The sequence below is a fragment of the Erigeron canadensis genome, chromosome 8, assembly GCF_010389155.1.
Source record: "Erigeron canadensis isolate Cc75 chromosome 8, C_canadensis_v1, whole genome shotgun sequence".
Taxonomy (NCBI): Eukaryota; Viridiplantae; Streptophyta; class Magnoliopsida; order Asterales; family Asteraceae; genus Erigeron; species Erigeron canadensis.
Window position 1 is genome coordinate 39,407,367 of NC_057768.1, and position 17,678 is coordinate 39,425,044.

At 32.3% G+C, this 17,678-nt stretch overlaps 1 protein-coding gene and 1 pseudogene across 1 annotated transcript; one reads left to right on the forward strand and one right to left on the reverse strand.

Moving 5' to 3' along the window:
* Positions 1-837: 837 nt before the first annotated feature.
* LOC122609765 lies at positions 838-2,142 on the reverse strand (annotated as a pseudogene).
* A 10,852-nt stretch (positions 2,143-12,994) lies between these two features.
* Positions 12,995-17,496, forward strand: LOC122578499 (multicopper oxidase LPR1-like). The gene is made up of 3 exons (XM_043750474.1): positions 12,995-13,492; positions 15,715-17,172; positions 17,318-17,496. The coding sequence occupies exons 1-3, from the start codon at positions 13,280-13,282 to the stop codon at positions 17,369-17,371; spliced, it is 1,725 nt and encodes a 574-aa protein (XP_043606409.1). The 5' UTR covers positions 12,995-13,279; the 3' UTR covers positions 17,372-17,496.
* The last annotated feature ends 182 nt before the right edge of the window (positions 17,497-17,678 follow it).

Here is a 17,678-nt window from a genome sequence, read left to right on the forward strand (position 1 = left end):
ATCATGTTTAATTATTAAGGTTAATTTTGTATAAGTTAGACCCATACAGATTATATTTCATTTCTTGGAACAAGTTAAGACATGGTAATTATCTACTAATTACGAAGTACAAATACAACCACATGCCACAATTTCCTGCCACATATGGGCCATAGTTAAAAAGTTATAAAAGGTTTCTCATATGTATAGAAATCTGAGTGATTTGAATCAGTTCATGCTATGAAAAACTAAGCTAAGTTTCAAATATTTGAACACCTTTTTGACAACATTTAAGACCAAGACTTTTATAGTCCAATCATCTATAATTAGAAGACCTTCCACTTTTCCAATATGCTGGTTCATCCGCAATGGAACAACAAATATGTATAGAGATTGAAAAAGAAAATCTTACGACCATGAAATTATTTGGTCATTGTTAGGCATTACTTCATACAACGATCCAAACACAAAATCTTTCAACAAATGACTTTAATGACATCAATAACTGCAGTTAAAATCATCACAGAAGTAAAGATTTACCCCAAGATGGGTCATCAATACATAATGATGTGATTTAACATATTGTACTAGTTACATAACAGGAGCAATCGATAACAGAATCCGATTATCTTTGATCTCTTTCAACAAAATCTTGAAACACTACTAACATCTACCTGAGATATAGTTTCTGGTCCTGCATTTTGAGTTAGTATAAGCCTTCATAGCTGTACGCATTCAACAGTTTGGAATTAATGTAACTTGTACTGCATGCTTTCTTCTTTGCCATCATACAACAGAACTCCAAGCATATACATACTAACACACATATATGTGTATATGCGAGTGTAAGCACTTGCCTCATAATACTGACACCAATTTGAAGTAAATGAAGATGTAAAACGTGAGCGAAAACAATGCAAATATATGTTGCCAAAACAAAATTGCTGAACATTCCCTAACAGCATAACCTCTCATTCTAGCAACAGCTCCCAAAAGAATGGCACTTGGAGTCGCATACTGCAGCAAAAGCACGTATCTGTACATAGCATCATCAGCAACCAGTAGATGCATCTTGTCAGCCAAAGCAACAACCCCAATTCCTAATACCGGAAGCACTAACAATCTAGCCATGGTTACACCAATTATTGTTTTAATCCCCAGTTTCGACACGTTTGGTCCCTCAGCAAGCATACCTCCCAAAACAAGCATAAGTGATGGCACCATGGCCCCACCCAAAATCTCCAAACTATCTGTAATGAACCCAAGTGGTGCGTCATGTCCAAAAACAAATGATTTGGCTCGAGGAACAGAACCTATGATTATAGCTAGCAGAGAAGCTATTGTTGGAGGTTGAAAAATGTTCTTGATTGGAGTCTTTTCAGCAACAACTCTGATTTTTTGGCCCGTTTCTGAACTGATGGGTTGATCGACTTCTAATCTGATTTCATGTACTTCTATTTCTTCAATTTCCTTAACGCTTTTAGCAATAAACGGCGTTCTTGAAACTACTTCAGTTTCTCCGATACCATGGGGCCATTCTGCTTCATCAACAACTGAAGGCCTAATATAAGTAGCATTCCCATTATTTTCAACGCTTTCTTCTTCAACAATCTCATAATACTCCATAGGAGGCTCCATCATATGATAAACAAGCGTATAAACCAAAAGAACCGACACCCATTGAGCAAAAGAAACATACGCAACGCCTCTTTGATGACAATCTGGCCCAAACGGGTTCCCATTATCATGACAAAGTGAACCCAATATCGCAATAGGTAAATTGCCCGTATTTCCACAAGCAGTCATAACAATAGTAAACCTCACAAACTGTGGCGGCGGTCTACATAACCACACAACTATGAATCCCAACAACAACCCTAATGCCATACTGATCAACACGTTAACAGGAACGAACCACCAAAGATAAATGTTTTCAAGCGTTATCGATTTACCCAAATCGATGAATATAAGGCATGGTAGAAACAGAGCAAATACAAGCTTGTTTAGTAAGTTAAATGTGTCTTTGGGAATAATTTTATGGTGACCAAATATTAGTCCCATAAGTGTTAATGATAAAAGCTTTAATAATGGTATAACTGCACTTAATATATCTTCTTGCATGGTCTTCATGTTAGCATGCAATTCCATTCACACCCTATGCATTTTTTCCAGAGTAAACATAATTGTCATTAATAACAAATATTCAAAATTATAAACATAAACTTAATTTGTATATATATATGTGAATATAAACAACTGGGATAATGTGTTACCTTTGCAAGACTTGAGGTTCAACAGTGTATCGTGGGCCGGTTAATTTGGATTGTCAGTTTAACAATCTTGCCACATGTACAAAAATAAGGATCAGAATCGAAGGTACGATCGATGAGTTTATTGAAATTACATCGAATTATATAGGCGAAAAAATATATTTGGGTGTGTTTGTAACACCAAATCGCAAATAACAGGCCGGGGTGAAGTTATGAAAATTGTTGATCGATATAACCACGTACGTATAGGGTTATTTAGTTTGGATGGATATGATATTGGTTTTCGAATTTGATTAAATAACAGAAATATTTAATAGAAGAAGGGGATTTATTTTATTAGGGAGTAGAGATGAGGCTTGCATGGTGCACATGACGGATATGATGTGAGCAAATACCAAGTGATGATAACAATACGGTTTTAAACAGAATTAATCATTAAATTAAGTTTCATTAATGCAAGACTCGGCACAAAATCCCCTTAGTAATATTATCCATGGCATTAATTAGAAACAACTACCATACAAGCGTACATGGGTACATGTTTCTTAACAACGAGTTAGTAGTTATTAGCTTCAAACCTTATCTAATCGGAAATCTAAGACCTTATAAATGAGTCAACAAACCATTAACGACACTAGCACGTACGCTTAATTAATGCAATTAGAGCCATCCACCCAAGAGCTAAGCTACGCCTTGTATTCAACAAACTCGATTGCAACATTCTCACCATTTCATAAACATACGTATGATCATATGTTGCGTAATATGCCTTGTCTCCCAATTCATCCAATGAGAAGGTGGCTCATCTCATCCATCTTTGTTTCACGAATTCTTTTTCTCAAAACAATCATATTTCTCATCCACCAGGTGGCCACAATTTTCCCCTTTCCATACCAACTTAAGAGGTTTTGGATGTTCAAGACGGAAGTGGCACCAAAATAAAGAATTCTAAAAAAAACAAAATACTAACATCCGTACAAATTTATACGGATAACATTAACTTTGTTCCCTGTGGTGTTTTTAGTAGTTTATAAAAAAAACCTTTCGTAAGATTAAGAAATCCGGTAGTTTAAACGTCGGATTTCGTCAAATAAGCCAAGAATGGATCTAAAACAAATTCATGGTTCACACTCAATAAAACATTAACTTTTTTACTAATTAACAGAATTGGAAGTGAATAGTGTCACTTTCATTAGGAAGTGGCTATGTGGCTATAATACTTTTTTATTTACGGTTTTTTCCATATCACACCTCATATTACTAGTCGGATTTTGTCACATCATACCACGTTTGGGTTTTCAAAACAATATGCGTTATTTATTGGTTTTTTTGACACTTCTTTACCTTCTTTTTATTTAAGATTAGAATGTGAACAGATCTCGATGTTTATTTAAAGTCATCATGGTGACACTCACTAACACCACAAATGCTTCTCACTAACACCACCAATGCTTTTAAATCATTCAAAAAGTTGGGTTAAGTAATGATTTGTTTAGAATAGAATTTTTTTTTCTTTCCATTTTTTTCATTTTGAAGACCATCATACATCACATTTAATTAAAGAGTTCTTATAATTAGTTTATAAGGATAAACTTTCATTAGAAGTAAGTGATGCGTAAATGATCTTTTGGGTATACGCACACATTATACGTATTTGAATCCATTGTAAGTAAATTATGAAAATTTCAAATATTGGGTATCCTGCATTCAAGTCTTATCAAAAACAAAACTTGAGATAATCAAATAATTATTAAAATGGTTGAGATTTATCAGTTGGTTAAAGGATATGATTAATGAGTCCAAATGTTATATGGGATCAGGGGTTATCATTCAATTACTTTTTATTTTTTATGGACATATATTCTCATAATATTTATATAGCATGGTATACGTACGTTGCAGTGGATACTATTAATGGGTGCAAATGAAAATAAAGAAAGATAGATATTGAGAGAAAGTTGCGTATATGTGAATGACTGCAAATGAAAAAAGAAGAGTTATTTTTGTATGGAGGGGTATTTTAGACAATTCCCTTGTGTAACTTTCAACAAGAGATGATTTTTTTAAATATGTACGAGTAGTATAGAAGTATCGATGTTCGTACCAACTACGAAGTTATAAACATTTCCCAATAAGTTTTGTTTCATGGTGACTTAGGCATTCTCGTTATAAGAGCATTCAGTATGGGGTATCAACGCCGAACCCCGGATGATTACTTGGACATCGGCGCCATTCTTGATCCATCCCTCCTTGTTCTTTGCCGACCACTTCATCAAGAATTCATCAAGATTCTTGATGTATATGCCGATACACGACATTCCTTCCTCTTTTTGCTTTTAGTAAATAAATATGGTTCATTTAATATATTTAAGGCTTAAGTTACTAATAATTGCTTTGGTGCAGGAAGATAGTCTGAATATTTCATGCATGATACCCTATAAGTTACTAATTGTAGATCTTTATTTATTTCAATGAATTCATCTCAGTAATATATATACATGAATCAATATAACATTTAGTTCTATATATTCAATAAAGTAGCTATATTAATAACCTTGAAAAAAAAAGTAAATTTATTAATGAATATGTATAAAAGTTATACGTAATTTTGCCATTGAAATTTTTATGTAGTAATAGACGCAATATTTAACTATTCTACCATACATTTCTATCAATTTATATACTTTCAACTTATAAACTTTCATATCTACTCGATAAAGATGATATGTCAGAGTTCTAGAAATCGCGCAGACCTGATCATGGGAAAAAAAAAGCTAGCAAGTTGGCAACAGTAGCAAGACGCCTTGTTTCATCATCATCAAGTCATTCGAACAAAGAAGCAAAAATCGACTTGTTAAACGAGACAATGAACCGTATTGCTAGTCTTCGTCAAGAACAAAACGACTTCAAGATTTTAGGAAAGAAACTAGAAGGCTATTCGGGTGAACAACTCAAGATCATGCAAGTTCTCCAAAAGCGAGCGATGGAGCGTAACATGAAATATGTGAACAGAGACGGAGTAATTTTAAGTGATACCTTAATGTTCATCTAGGTTTATGGTTAATGTTTATCTAGCTAATGTTTTAGGTTTATGGTTAATGTTTATCTTGTGTTATGTTTATCTAGCTAAATCGTAACATGAATTATTAATGTATCTTTTAGGATTATGGTTAATGTATTTCTAGTTTGTTATTAATGCATTTTATTTTTTAATTTTAATGCCTTGTTTCTATTATTACTAACATCTTTTTAAAAATACATTATTAGGAAAGACATAATTAAAAATTAATATAGGTGACATATTAAATAAATAAAAAAGTGGTGTTCTGTGTTCCGGGTGGTTTTGCATCCATAACTGTCTAAAGTTGATGAAATGATGAAAACTAATGTGGCGCTAAGATGACATTCTGGATGGTTCTACATCCTGCATCCATACCTGATGCTCTAAGAGCATAGGGTATGGTAAGCCTTTGCCGACCCCGGGCATGAGGTGGCACACTAGGTGGCATTCGACGCCGACCCATCTCCCATACCCCTCCATACGTTCGGCGTTCTTGATTCGTGGTGAGGCATCTGTTCGCCGGGTGTCGGCATCTAGTTTCTTTTGGCTTTTTTCATATTAGCCTCATCATTAGTAAATAAGATAAATAGCAAAAAAATATTTTCTAATTCTTTATAATAAAATTATAATAATAACAATAATATTAATTAATCGTTGGATTGATCAAAGTTCAAACAATCGCGGGTACCATTTATTCAAGATCATCGACGATCTGCAAAATCATGGAGTTCAAACGACTGATCATCAATGGTGACGATGATGAGCGAAACATTAAGCAGATATTGATAACACTTTTTGATGAAAAAGATGAGCCTTTTTCAAGAAAAGGTGGCCCAACCAGCTGGTTGTTAAGTTTATGATGATCTATCAATTTATGCTTTGAATGTGGAGAGGTAGGTGATGAGTGGTAATAAGAGTAGAATACTAGAATAGTGGCGGTGATGTGTATTGATTTATTGTATAATTAAAGATAATAAATTAAAAAGAGGCCAAGCATATATGTAAGAACTAGCGTTGTACCCGCGCAATGCAGCGGGGAATAAGAAAAAAATGCCCGGTGGTTTGATGGTGGTTTGTGGGGTGGCGGCGATGAAAAAGAAAAAAAAAACAAGCCGGCGACGGTGGATGGTGGTTTTTTGAGGCGGTGGTGGATGGTGTTTATGGGGGATAATGTACATAGAAGGTGGATTGCGGCGGTGCATGGTGGTATTTGGGGCGGTGGTGGATGGTGTTTATGGGGGGAGAAAATCAGAGAAGGGGGGAGGGAGAGAAAATCGGAAATCGGATGAACGTATGTGTGTGTAATGAGCGTGATAGAAAAAAAATAGGGTAGTGTAAATTAGGAGGACATAAAAGACATTTTAAAGGAAGGGGTGTTAAAAGGGGGTGAGGTAGTTTGCTTATTAAGGGAGTATAGATATAAATGGATAATTAACTGTATTCTTTCAATTATAGATGTATTTTTTTTTATTAATAACGTTGTTATATTAATATATAAAGTTAGTTAAAAATCTATTTTGTGTGATTTTTATAAGTAAATTAAATTTTAAAAAATTTAGTGTTCTGCATTCTGCGTGATTTTGCATCCATAACAGTAAAAACTGATAAAACGATGAAAGCTGACGTAACAGTGAAGTTGCGTTTTGGATGGTTCTGTATCAAGCGAACATACTTGATGCTTTAACAAATGAAGGCGACAATGGTGAGAAGTAGTTTTAGAAGGCAATGAACTTGGTGGTTATCCATGTCATTCTTCCACTTACTACACAACATGTCAACATACATGTCATTTGTTAATATTTCATTATTCCATCTTTTAGATATAAAACAGCTTGTTTAATTGTTCTTACCTCGTAGTGTATGAAATATACAATGTACTCACATTCACAAATGCAAATAACTTTAGAAGAATCATAATAAATTTACATTTATAGATGGAGAAACAAAGTCTTTTGCTATGTTTAAGCGAATTCTTCCAATTGATTGGGTTTGAGGTCCAAAAAAAGCCGATCAACTGAACCATGTCTTTTATTCAGCACCTTATAATCCCTTCTGTCGATTCCTTTCATTAACTTTAACTCATAAATTCTAAATCATAGAAAATATAAATAAACATGAGCATGCAATGGAACTATGGAAGTGCACTACACATTGGAATACACCGGTTCTCTTATCATCAATCATTAAAAAATAAATAAACTAGATTACTTTTGTTCTTTTTACGAGTATTTAATTTTCCAGAAACACAAGCATGGTACCCGCGTTATGCGTTGGCGAGCCGGTGATGAAGTGGTGTGATGGCGGCGATGGATGGTGACGGTAATGGCGGCATCAATTGGTGTAAGTAAAAGTATTTGATTTTAAAGGGGGTTAGTAGAGATATTTTATAATATAATATACTAACTAGATTTTAGATCCGTTTCTAACACTGGACACGAGCTTTACGATATTATCAATATTAGATCTTCATACTTTTAAGTCATAAAAGCTTATAATTTTGAAGAAATACAGTTTCAAGTGTTATATTTGTAGTACAATAATCATATGTTTGTCACTGTAATGATTAGCCTAGACATATTGATGGAATTGTTTGTCGTAGTCATTCCACAAGCCACATGTTATATATAATAATTTCTCCATTATAAAACATTTTGAAATCAGTTATACTCATAATGTGATACTATTATGAAAAATAATTAAGAATTAAAATATAAACATATTTGTGATCATGTACTTGACATTCAACTGTTCAAGTATATGTATTTAATCATGATGCGTGTCCATAACACGCATAGGTTTATTTTCAATCACTTGTTCTATGATAATATGATAACAATTAGGATTATTTTTATATTATATGATAACAATTAGAATTCTTGATTTGAGTGACAACTATAACATTAAACATTAATATGTAAAACTAATATATAAAAAGGAGAAAATTATGTACTTTTTTTTATTGAGAGATAAAATGAATCTTAAATGTAGTTTATATTGATTTGGATTTAGCATTCAAGTAACCCTTTGTTGTAAATCTTGTTTGGCATATATATCTAGAGTTCACATTGTATTTATATCAAATATTAAACTAAATATTAATATTTATAATTATAAAATTCTAATATAATATTTGTTAATAAGTCGTTAGGTTTTGAAATAATTTTTTTTAGAAAATATTTCATATGTTAAAAGTTTTTTAATTTAATTAAATGATTATAAATTTTAAAAATTCTCTCAAGTTGATGGTTAAAAATAAATATAAATTAAGTATTCAGGGATAAAAAATGTAAATTATTGATGGAAAATAAAAAAGTGTAAATTAATGAGATTTTTTCTACAAATTAATATAAATACTAATATAATAATATATTTGGATAATGATTATTAGGATTTTTAATTTGTAGTTTATCTAAATGATGACATCATCAAAAGTCAATTTGATGAAATTGAGCGATGTGATTAGTTAATAAATCATTAGGTTAATTGTCTTATAGTATATACTAAATTGTGTAATTTAATATTAAGAGTTAATGGTGATTTAATTTATTAAGAGTATTTTGGTCGATTCACATACATCATTTTATTCTAAACTTTTAACATGGGGTTATAATTTATATTTTTATATAATAATATATAGATATAGATATAGATAGATATATAGATATAAAAGTATAGATATAGATAATAAGTTGGTATCGTTTCATCAGAAATCATTTTGTCATAAAATTTAAATCCAACTTTTAGAGACAGCACCCATGCATACCATTATACCAATATCTCAATCATCATATAGCTTCCATATATTTTCACTATTTATTTGAATTTAACAATTTATCATTTTTAATAATTTTAGGAATAAACTTTCTAACGCTAAAATTCTTATAGCATATGGATTTCATTATTTTTTTTTCATCATTTTCTTTCTTGATTATTCAAAAACATCATCATCTTGTTATTAGACTAAATTTTAATAAGATAATTAGAAGAATGTCATTATTCCTTTTTGCTACTGGGTAAATTAATTCCCTTTTGTTACTACTTTGTACGATAATTCAAGTGTCTAGTAATCAAAAGCTAGCTGAATTATTATGCAATTTAACAAAATTAAGTTTTGCTGATGTGTAACTAATTTACGCGACATGGCCGGACTAGACAATTATAAATATTTGATTGTTGCCATATATACGAGAACATGGGTGGGTCAAATCCATACAAAATTTCTAAGTCAATGAACCGAGAGTCAATATTTAGGCCACGTTTGGGAATGAGAATTTGAATCATCGATACAAACAAGCAAATTTGAAGGGGAAAAAAAAAAGAAGAAGATATGGACATCGCTCAAAATACCAAATCCATAAAATATCCAACTATACCAATTATTCTGAATTCAAATTCAATTTCATGTCTACTATACGTACAAATCACGAATAAAAAGACCAGAAGTAAAATGGTTGCCATCAAGAACCACAAATTCAAGTTAATTATTTACATAAAATATATATCATTAATAAATATCATTGAATTGAATCACATTAGTCTATAGTTACTCATATCTTAGGACACTGATGATCGATTCCATTTACCTAATGAAACTCGATCGATAATTTATCCTTTTAACTAACGGATCTTTTGTACTTAGACCGAAATCAATGGACATTATGCATTCTACAAAGGTGAGTTCAATGTTGAACCACGTTGAACTTTATTTGTCCATACCATTATTGTAGTTTCGTCGAAACATACAAAATAAATCAATTTTAAGTCAGAAATAGTAATTGGAAAACTTTTTTATATAGTAGTAGATAGGAAAGACTTTTATGAATATGATGGTTGCTTTTTTTCCCTTGCATGATTTTGATTCTTTTGTCTTCATACAACTTTCATATCTCCTTATTTCGAGTAATAATTTTAGCTTTTAAGATAAATGTTATATATGATCACAACCAGATATTCAAAGGTCCGCAAAAAGATTAAGTGATCGATATCTGTTTCTTGGCCGGGCAGTAGTTTTAAAATTGTCCTAGCTAAAGTATAGTACGTGAACATATTAATCCACAATTAAGCTACGCAAAATATTTTGATAAGATGAAGTTGATGGCCACTAAATTAAGAAACTAATTAACTTATACATACGTAAATTGAACCATTCGTTTATTTGAACGATTCGTTTCGATGAAAGACTATGATTTATACTTAAAAACATGTTCAAATCACATAAAACTTTCATTCCGTGACATACATATTTTTTTTACTTAGCCTTTTCATATATGCTTAAGATAATTATATAATATATGTTTGACAAAATACATACACATATCTTAATTACATTACTCCTTATAATGTATTTAACTCCTCATATTTTATAAGAAAAAAGTGTTGGATTAAATATGATTTGTATTATAAATATAACAAAAATATGATAATAATATAAGTATATATGATAATCCAAAGGACCATGTGAGAGCAAGAATGTTTGTCATTTGATTGTTAGGTGTTCTCAAAACGAAATGATTGTTTGATGATGAGATTGAGAATTTGGGAGAGAATGACACACACAAAAAGGGTGGAAGATTAGACCTAAAATGATTGGAAATGACTCTTTATTTATAGAGAAAACATTTACAATTTTCGCTCCTGGCATGGTGGTTAGTATGTGCAATATAAGTCCCATATTATTTAATGAGAAACCCTATAATATGTCTTTAAGAATAAATACGTTAATCGTATATTTACTAGACATAGGGATTTCACTTATCGTCAATTATCTATACACCTTGACCTTTTACCTTTTCACCCCAACACTCTTCTTCATCTATCTTTAGAAAGATTTTAAAAATGTTTCTTTTTTTATATTTATATGTGTACCATATTGTCGTTTTAAAAACTATTTTATATATTGCTTGAATAAACCATGTTAGTGCATTTTAGGCACATTAATTATACTTAACGTCTCCGCTTGTTTTGATATATGACAACAACGTACACACTTGTTTAAAAATGTCAAAAATACAAACATAAGCATTCATACGCTATTTTCGGACCAAAAATGTCAATAAAGGACATCTTGGTGTAGCACTGGAGCACGGCCTTTCTGAAGCATAGCACGGCCTCTCTGAAGCATAGCACGACCTTTGCCTTGTGCAAGAGCCGTGCGCCACTGGTCTCGGCACATTCGATTTTTTCCCGCTTCGTTCTATATTAAATCGACTTGTAACTTTCATGGAAGGCTTATATAATCATATAATGATGATCCAAATCAAAAAATTCCATTTTCTAACACTTTGATTTTCCGGCAAATTTTGAGGCCAAAATTTTTCTAAGTACAAAAGTCAAAGTTGGTCAACATTTCTCAAAAGTCAGAATTAGTCAACATTTTGGGTGTGAATAACTTTAAAATGCAGATTTGAGTTTGAGTGGGGATCTTATCTTCTCATTTCCATATACCCTCTTGTGACTACCCATTATCCCAAAACCTTTCATATTTGGCATGCATCATCTACCCTTTCTAAGTCTCTCTTTCAAGAAAACATTGAAGATGGGATTATTCCCTTATATGGTGAAGATATCTATGGAGTGATTCTTGGCTTTTTGTAAAGTTCAAAATTTGGCACGGATGGTGCACCTGTGCACGGCCTCTGCAGAGTCCATACTACCAAACGGATCTATTTTAAAGTCTCTCTTTATAAACAACACTTGGGTTGTTTTGAGAACTCACCTCTTGCATCACAACTACTTATCATATTATTATTCATTGTTCAAATCTATTCTTAGCAAGAGAGCAAATTTGTAGTGAGGAAACTATTTAGTGAAATAGTGAGATTGTAATTGTGCAATCATACTAGTGAGTGTGATTATTGGGTGTAAACAAACTCTAGTGGTTAGAGTTGGGTGATTCTTGAAGTGTCAAGAATTGGGTTTCATCCTAGTGACTAGGAGTTGTTGATATCTTGAAGTGTCAAGGTGTATAATCGGACTCTCCACCGGATTTGGAGTTCATAGTGCTACAAATCTCGATTAGTGAATCGAGGAGTGGATTAAGGCGAATTCGTTAACATTCGCCCCAACCACTATACATCGTTGTGTTCTTGTGTAGTGAAGTATTTCTTTCCTTATGCTTTTACATTTATATATTTGTGTATGGTATTAGTTACAAATGTTGCACAAATTAAGTCTCAAAACATTGTTTTTAATCATAACATTTCAAAAAGAAGCTAAATAATTGGTATAATCAATTCACTCCCTCTAGATTACACTTACAAACCCTTTTTTACAATATACAATTTTATATATACTACCCCGTATCATTTACTGTATATATATTGATATTGATAGTATTGATGGCTTATTTATTTATTTAACATATATCTTGCCAATGATGATTAGTCCAACTGGTTAGAGGTATTCCAGGTTTTACCCAAAGTGTTGAGTTCGATCCTTAGGGGTGACAAGTCTTGGGGTTTTTTCCTCCGAATACTTGTAACGGCCCATGGTCAACATCTCATTGTCTAGAATACGTGCAAGACTTCACCATTATACGGTGAGGTTTCTTGATGTCTTATACCGACTGAATGTTTAAAAAACAAACATATATCTTTATAGAAAAAAAAAAGAAAAAAGAAATCAAGCAAAATAGTATAAAGTATTAATTTGAAAGCAATTAAGGAAAAGAAGACAAGTCAGTACAAAGTTTTGAAGGAACACCTTTTTCTTCGTGTTCATTTTAGAAGCATAATGACACCTCCTCCTCACACCAGCTTAGCTACACTATCCAATCATTATCATATTATCACATTCACACTCAATATAAATGAATCTAATTCCATTTTACTAATTATAATTTAGACGACACACAACCTTCTCTAGTACTTTCATTCTTTCTTTCTCCCTTCATCGATCTTTATTACTCAAAAACACACATAGTGTGTTTTCTTGTACATGCAAATAATACAGAGAATTGACATATCACAAAATGATTCATACTTTTGTTCTAGTTCATATATTGTTGTTTGTGGTGGTTCATGGAGATGTAGGAGGAGGCCAGCAGCTGGTAAGTCCATCTCAGTTGAGAATGTTTGTGGATGAAATTCCAGATATGCCCAGAATCAAAGGTTATGATGTTCTTCATCATGATGGTCTTCCTGTTTCCAAGACTCTTAAAATCACCATGTTCCAAAAAAACTGGGTATGTATGTCTATCTTTCATTCCATTCAATTTAATTCAATGTTGCTTTAATATATTCTATATATAAATTACACTACTATACTGGCGTTTCATCCGAGAATTGAAACTTATGCTCAACTACTAATTTCTAATTCAGATTCACATATTAAATGTGATTTTTAAACACAATAATGGAGGTTTTTAGGTTCTTGGGTCATTGACCACCAAAGTATAGTCAAAATTGTCACAAAAAAAAACAAAATTTCATAATTCCCAATTAAATAAGCTAACCCGTTTACACATTAAATTGAGTTTTCGCTAAAAAAGCTTTAAGCTAACTTACGATATATATTGAATTACTACTTCTTTATTTGTGGGTCATAAGGTTATATATAAGTGGAGACGACTTGTTACTACACGAAAGTCCAGGTAAAAGAAACATTGTAGACTTGTCAAAGAAATACATAATCTTTGGTAATAATAAGTTTTGAAATTTATTTCAGGTGACTTCAGACTATATGCAATTATTAAATAGTTTGTGTAACTGTTACTTGTCAAAATGCGGTATTTATTGGAAGGGTCTATATCATCATCAAAATATAATGTGATATTTAAATTTCATTAACGAACAACTGTATTTATTGGAAGGAGTTATTGTTTTCTTAAAGACTATTTCAAATTTCGAATCATGTTAAATTTAGGCAAAGGGGTAGCATGGAAATGGTTAAATCGGACACGAAAAGAAAAACTAGTTAAGTCGTTACTGTACATTAGTACATTACATTCGAGCGAAATAAAAAAAGCTCACCATATCTGAGTAATCCGGAAAAAAAATATAATATCTTTTCTTTAATACCTTTGTATCATTAGTATACACTTTTCCAGTCATGGTTTTAAAACCATTAAGTTACAGTATTTATTTGTATTCTAATAATATTAATAAAGAGTGTAATGATTTAGATGTATGAATTTAACAAACTCGATCACTATTTCACAATATAAACTGTAGTAACTAAAATAAAAAACATATTGATGAATATTTTCAAAAATGTATATTAATGTTTTTAGGAAGATTTACATATATCTTCCATTTTAGAAATATAATTATATTACATATTTTTCGAAAGTGTAAGTTTTCATTACATAAATGCAAAGTTTTTCTTTTTAGAACGGCGATATAAATACAAAGCTTTTAAAAGAAATATGAAGTTATACCTAAATGAAAGATATATGTAAATCTCTCATGTTTTTAATTATGAGTTCAATCCTTATTTGAATCATTTTGTTTGTTGACATTTTCTTCCAAAAACATCAAAATACATAGCTAGTACTATCTAGTGATAAATATATTAAGAACTAATTAACATTTTTTCAAAGATTATATACGTTTTTTAGAATAATTTATGCTTTGGAATAATCACATTTTTTTGGGTGACATACAACTCATATACTGTACATATCATCCATCTGAAAGACCAAGACAATTTCTGGTTTTTTATGGTACCCCACTTTTGTCCTTTCGTTCCCCTTTTGAAACATGGTTAAGCCTTTCTTGTGATTCTTTATTCCTTACCAAACAAACACATACCTTTAAAAATTTTACAAAAATCTCTAATAAAAGTATTTGTCAAGAATATTGTGTTTTCTTTTCCAATATCATCATTTGTACATTTTTAGTCCATTTGTCATATTGACATTTTTTATCTACTGTATTAAAGTAAAGGAGAAGTAATTTCCTTACCATATTTGTTGGTTGTATCATATAATGGATTAATAATTTACTCGTATAAATTAGTTAAATACTTAAAGTAAATCATCAACCGTACTCGAATCATTAAAACCATTAAAGTGAAGTCACTTGAGTATCTATTAGTGGAAGTGATTAAACTAAATTAATTACATACAAAATGTTTGTGGTACCTTTATCAATTTATATATTTTTTTTCTCCAATAATGACTAGTACAATCCTAGGTTTTATCCAACGTCTTGAGTTCGATCCTTAGGGATGACAAGTCTTGGAGTTTTTCCTCTGAATACTTGTAACGGTTTATGGTCAATATTTCGTTGTCTAGGGTACGTGCAAGGCTTCACTATTATACGGTGAGGTTTCCCTGATGTCGAATACCGACTGAATGTTCGAAAAAAAATTTATATACATTTTTTAAAGTTTTAGTCCTAAAAAAATAATGCAAACGAATATATGTTGAATGTTTTTTTTTTTTTTTTAAAAATTTATTTACAGAAATTTCATAGAGATCTGCCACCCACAAAGGTATTCGCATATGGTGAAACGAAGCGCACCGCAACAGTTCCCGGTCCAACAATCGAGGCCATCCACGGTGTCAGCACATATGTGACGTGGCAAAATCATCTCCCTTCACAACATATTCTTCCATGGGACCCCACCATTCCAACGGCTATACCTCGTACGAAAATGGGCGTTCCAACAGTCGTACACCTACATGGCGGGATCGATGAGCCACAAAGTGATGGTAACTCGCACTCATGGTTCACGGCTCGGTTTAAAGAGCGTGGGCCCATGTGGACTAAAAAGACATATCAGTACCATAATCAGCAACAGCCCGGCAACTTATATTACCATGACCACGCCATGGGGTTGACTAGAGTCAACCTACTCGCTGGGCTGTTTGGGGCCTACATAATACGCCATGAAGACGTTGAGGCCCCACTTGGATTACCTAACGGCGATGAATTTGATCGGCCGTTAGTTGTTTTTGATCGTACCTTTAGAGCTAATGGATCCATCTACATGGACCTAAAAGGGAATAACCCGAGTATACATCCACAATGGCAACCCGAGTATTTCGGTGATGTCATTGTTGTTAATGGCAAAGCGTGGCCATATATGAACGTTCGTAGGAGAAAATACCGGTTTCGTATCATCAATGCTAGTAACGCAAGGTTTTTTAAGTTCTTCTTTAGCAACGGTTTAAGTTTTATCCATGTGGCATCTGACTCGGTTTATAATGAGGAGTCGGTATTGGTGAAAGAGTTACTTTTGGGCCCATCTGAGATTGCCGACGTGGTTGTTGACTTTTCAAAGTCAAAACTTAACTCGGTTGTTCTACATAACGGGGCGGCTTATCCTTACCCGGGTGGAGACCCTGTCAATGAGAGCAACGGGAAAGTCATGAAATTCATCATCAGCCGTAACCATGAGTATGACTCGTCAAGGGTACCAAAAAGGTTGATAAAATATCCAACGCCGAAATTGTCAGAAGTGTCAAAAACTCGTTACATTGCAATGTATGAGTACACAAGCACGATTGATGAGCCAACACATCTTTATATAAATGCATTGTCGTATGATGATCCAGTGACCGAAAAGCCCAAGGTTGGGTCAACGGAGATTTGGAATGTGATCAATTTGACAGAGGATAATCACCCGTTGCATATTCATCTTGGGCTTTTTAAGGTGCTGGATCAGACAAATATAACAGATATAGATGAATTTAGAGATTGTATGACAGAGTTTAACAATGCTGAAAAATGTGATATTGAAAAATACGCGCGTGGGAGAAAATTGAGTGTGGAACCGTACGAGAAAGGGTGGAAGAATGTGTATAAGATGCAGCCTGGATACGTGACCAGGATTATTGTCAAGTTCGCCTACTTGCATACAAATGCATCGTACCCCTTCGATGCAACTGCAGAGCCAGGATACGTCTACCATTGCCATGTAAGTTCCTCAACATATCACTGATCATAATTCATAAGCTCACACGTTTTATACGAGTATCTGATAGGATGTTTGATAATCCTATACTCGTGTTCTGTTGCACATTGTTTGGTAAAACGATAATGTGTTTTTTTTTTGATTGCAGATATTGGATCATGAGGATAATGTGATGATGAGGCCTTTGAAGATGGTGAAATAAGTCTGTAGATATAACATACCAGTTTACAGATTTTAGACAATTGTGTGTTGTATGAAAAACCAAATTGTTTCAAAAATGATTGACGACAGCTGCATATTATATCCAGTTATAGGTTTTGAGAGATACATCTGAAGGCATACTTACTATATACAGTTTATATATACAATCCAGACGTCAAAAATGTGGAGTATCTTACAAAAAGTTTATCTTGTGATACTAAAGTTACGGAGTAAGCATTTTTTGGATGTATAAAATGAACTAAAAGATGTTAAACAATGAGCATAAATTATTAATGACGTATTTCAAG